This window comes from Panthera onca, chromosome D4, assembly GCF_046562875.1.
Source record: "Panthera onca isolate mPanOnc1 chromosome D4, mPanOnc1 haplotype 2, whole genome shotgun sequence".
In the NCBI taxonomy this organism is placed as follows: Eukaryota; Metazoa; Chordata; class Mammalia; order Carnivora; family Felidae; genus Panthera; species Panthera onca.
The window spans coordinates 46,531,849-46,536,051 of NC_138351.1; the positions used below are offsets into that span (position 1 = coordinate 46,531,849).

General features: G+C 51.9%; 1 protein-coding gene across 1 annotated transcript; it reads left to right on the forward strand.

The window, feature by feature from the left end:
- The first annotated feature begins 2,863 nt into the window (after positions 1-2,863).
- LOC144614057 (interferon alpha-like) lies at positions 2,864-3,643 on the forward strand. The gene has a single exon (XM_078436158.1). The coding sequence runs from the start codon at positions 2,864-2,866 to the stop codon at positions 3,641-3,643; it is 780 nt and encodes a 259-aa protein (XP_078292284.1).
- Positions 3,644-4,203: the final 560 nt, after the last annotated feature.

Consider the following 4,203-nt stretch of genomic DNA (forward strand, 5'->3'; position numbering starts at 1 on the left):
CGCATCGCCCCATCGTCGCATAGCCGCATCTTCCCATCGCCCCATCGTACCATCGCCTCACCGTCCCATCGCCCCATCGCCCATTGCCCCATCGTTGCATCGCCCCATCGTCCCATCGTCCCATCGCCTCACCGTCCCATCGCCCCATCGCGCATTGCCCCATCGTCGCATCGCCCCATCGTCGAATAGCCCCATCGTCGAATAGCCCCATCGTTGAATAGCCCCATCGTTGAATAGCCCCATCGTCCCATCGCCCCACCGTCCCAATGCCCCATCGCCCCATCGCCCCATCGCCCCATCGTCCCATCATCCCATCGTCCCATCGTCCCATTCCCCCATCGTCCCATCGCCCCATCGCCCATTGTCCCATCGTCGCATCGCCCCATCGTCGAATAGCCCCATCGTCGAATAGCCCCATCGTCGAATACCCCATCGTCGAATAGCCCCATCGTCGAATAGCCCCATCGTCGAATACCCCATCGTCGAATAGCCCCATCGTCGCATCGCCCCATCGTCGAATAGCCCCATCGTCCCATCGCCCCACCGTCCCATCGCCCCATCGCGCATTGCCCCATCGTCATATCGCCCCATCGTCGAATAGCCCCATCGTCGAATACCCCATCGCCGAATAGCCCCATCGTCGCATCGCCCCATCGTCGAATAGCCCCATCGTCCCATCGCCCCACCGTCCCATCGCCCCATCGCCCATTGCCCCATCGTTGCATCGCCCCATCGTCCCCTCGTCCCATCGCCCCATCTTCCCACCGCCTCATCGCCCATTGTCCCATCGTCGCATCGCCCCATCGTCGCATCGCCCCATCGTCGAATAGCCCCATCGTCGAATAGCCCCATCGTCGAATAGCCCCATCGTCCCATCGCCCCACCGTCCCATCGCCCCATCGCCCATTGCCCCATCGTTGCATCGCCCCATCGTCCCATCGCCCCATCGTCCCACCGCCCCATCGCCCATTGTCGCATCGTCGCATCGCCCCATCGTCGCATAGCCGCATCTTCCCATCGCCCCATCGTCCCATCGCCTCACCGTCCCATCGCCCCATCGCCCATTGCCCCATCGTTGCATCGCCCCATCGTCCCATCGTCCCATCGCCTCACCGTCCCATCGCCCCATCGCGCATTGCCCCATCGTCGCATCGCCCCATCGTCGAATAGCCCCATCGTCGAATAGCCCCATCGTCCCATCGCCCCACCGTCCCAATGCCCCATCGCCCCATCGCCCCATCGCCCCATCGTCCCATCATCCCATCGTCCCATCGTCCCATTCCCCCATCGTCCCATCGCCCCATCGCCCATTGTCCCATCGTCGCATCGCCCCATCGTCGAATAGCCCCATCGTCGAATAGCCCCATCGTCGAATAGCCCCATCGCCCCATCGCCCCATCGCTCCATCGCCCCATCGTCCCATCGTCTCATCGTCCCACAGTCCCGTCGTCCCTTGATTCCGACGCCTGATCACCCCGTCGTCCCATCGCGCTAGCGTCCCACTGTCCGCTCATCCCGTCGCTCCATCGCCCCCTCCTCCCACCCTCCCATCTTCCTGCCTTCGGGCCCTGTCCTCCGTACCCTCTTACCCCCCAATCCTGTCCGAGCCGGTCTCGGCCGCGGCCTCGGGCGCACACGCTACCCTAGGCTGACAGCGCGATTCAACGCGCTCACGCGGGTTCGGAGCCTCCAGTTCGTTTAGGAAACGATTGTTGGAAAAAATGGCCCGGCTGCACTTTCGGCGCAAAAGGAGCGTTCTGGACACAGGGAGCCCAGAAAACTCAAGGTCCACGCCTCCCTCCCCGTGGAGGATGTTCCTGGAGGAGGAAGCACAGAGGAGGTGCCCGCCAGGCGTGAAGGGCGGGGAGAAGCAGGGCTCTGCGGGGATATAAAGGCAGCACACAGTTGGCGCCGAGAGCGCCTCAGCCCTCGCTTTGCCCTGGCGCTCTTGGAACGGCTCAGCCTGGAGTCCCCCGAAGCTGCCCAGAAGCTGCCCCGACGCTCCGCTTTCGGTTTCAAAGTCACAGCTTCTTTGCCCCAAAGCCACTTCCGAAAAGGACGGCCGCGGGCCACCTGCCGGCCGCCTGGAAAACCACCGAAATCGTCAATGGCCCAGTAGCTGGATCGCCAGAGGACTCTCCCTCCATCATTTGCTACATTTCAAAGCTGTGTTGTGAGAGGTGGGCTTCCCTTACCTAGAAGAGGCCACGGTGCTTACGTTGGAGCCTTAGCGTGAACTGGGCTCTAAAACTAAATGCGAGTAGTTTATATTTGATCATTTAGTTCTACTCAAGTTATTCAACTCATTTATAATTATGTCAATTGCTGAAAAGAAATCGATGTTGAGAATATCTTGATGAATATCTAGCTGCTAGTGAAATGAAAAATTGTTTTTTGATACGAAGCAAAATTAAAAGTTAAGACCTAAAAATACATGTTAAGACAATACTGTAATTTTTCATTTGTTTTTAGAAGTTCTTGAAAACGTTTTAAGTATATCATTACATGTATATTATTATTGTCTTTGTATAATTTTCAATTTGAATATGTAACTTAATACATTACTATTTATATACGTAAATATGTTAAAATTTGCTCTGCAAACTTAGCTATAGAGATACATAAAATGTTAATAACTTTAAATTTACTTTTAGCTTAAAATTTTTATCAATTTTAACCCTGCCTTGGATAAAAAAGGAAGTTTGGCACTCTCTTTTTCTATGTATAAAGGATAGATACAGAGAGAGTACATAAATAGATATAGAGTATAACTGTGTCATTAAAATTTCATTAGGGGTTCAATTAGCAAAAAAAAATCTAAAAGGGCTCAGGGGTCAGGGGAAGGGGACAATAATTAAAAAAAATGGTTGAGAAGCACTGCTCTAAACCCATTTGGAGAATGCAAAATGAAAAACAGAAAACAAAAATAGGAAGTAAGAGGAGATTCGGAAAATGGAAACTCACGTGTTCCCATTTAGGAGGTGCGCACAAGGGAAGATGTTCAGAGAACCTAGAGCCACGGGTCACAGAGTCGCCCACCCCAGCCAGGCCGACAGCATCTGCAAGATCCCCGATGGCGCTGCCCTCTTCCTTCTTGGTGGCCCTGGTGGCGCTGGGCTGCAACTCCGTCTGCTCTCTGGGCTGTGACCTGCCTCAGACCCACGGCCTGCTGAACAGGAGGGCCTTGACGCTCCTGGGACAAATGAGGAGACTCCCTGCCAGCTCCTGCCAGAGGGACAGAAATGACTTCGCCTTCCCCCAGGACGTGTTTGGTGGAGACCAGTCCCACAAGGCCCAAGCCCTCTCTGTGGTGCACGTGACGAACCAGAAGATCTTCCACTTCTTCTGCACAGAGGCGTCCTCGTCTGCTGCTTGGAACACCACCCTCCTGGAGGAATTCTGCACGGGACTTGATAGGCAGCTGACCAGCCTGGAAGCCTGTGTCATGCAGGAGGTGGGGGAGGGAGAGGCTCCCCTCACGAACGAGGACTCCTTCCTGAGGAACTACTTCCAAAGACTCTCCCTCTACCTGCAAGAGAAGAAATACAGCCCTTGTGCCTGGGAGATCGTCAGAGCAGAAATTATGAGGTCCTTGTATTATTCATCAATAGCCTTGCAGAAAAGATTAAGGAGCGAGAAATGAGACCCGTTCAACATGGAAATGACTAAAGTGTGACGAATCATATCACACTTTCCACGTGTTCTGCCATGTCAAAGAGTCATTTCTGCTGTGATTGTGACATGAATGGCATCAATCTGTCAATATTTTCAGGAGTCTTAAGTACATCATGTCAACTCTACAAGCACTAGTCACTTTCCGATGACCTTGCTGATCTATTTAACAATTTATTTATTTACTTAACTATTTATAAGATTTAAATTATATTTGAATAATAATGATGTACTTTCACTTTGTGGTTAAGAGAAAAATATATTCTTTATATTTATTCAACTTATTATTTTCTTTATTAAATATTTTCTATAGAAAAATTCTTGTCTTTGTTTATCATTTAAAAAAGAAACAACTCTGATGAAAGAATGGATTGTGCAATTCACTTATTCATTACATTATTCACGTTATACATTAAAAATAGACTTTCTCTAAGCCAGTCTGTATGCGGCTGTCAGGATAGGGGTGGACATAACAAATCCAGTTCTGCTTTTGCACCAGTGAGTTTTGTGGAGAAAGCAACCTAAAGACAA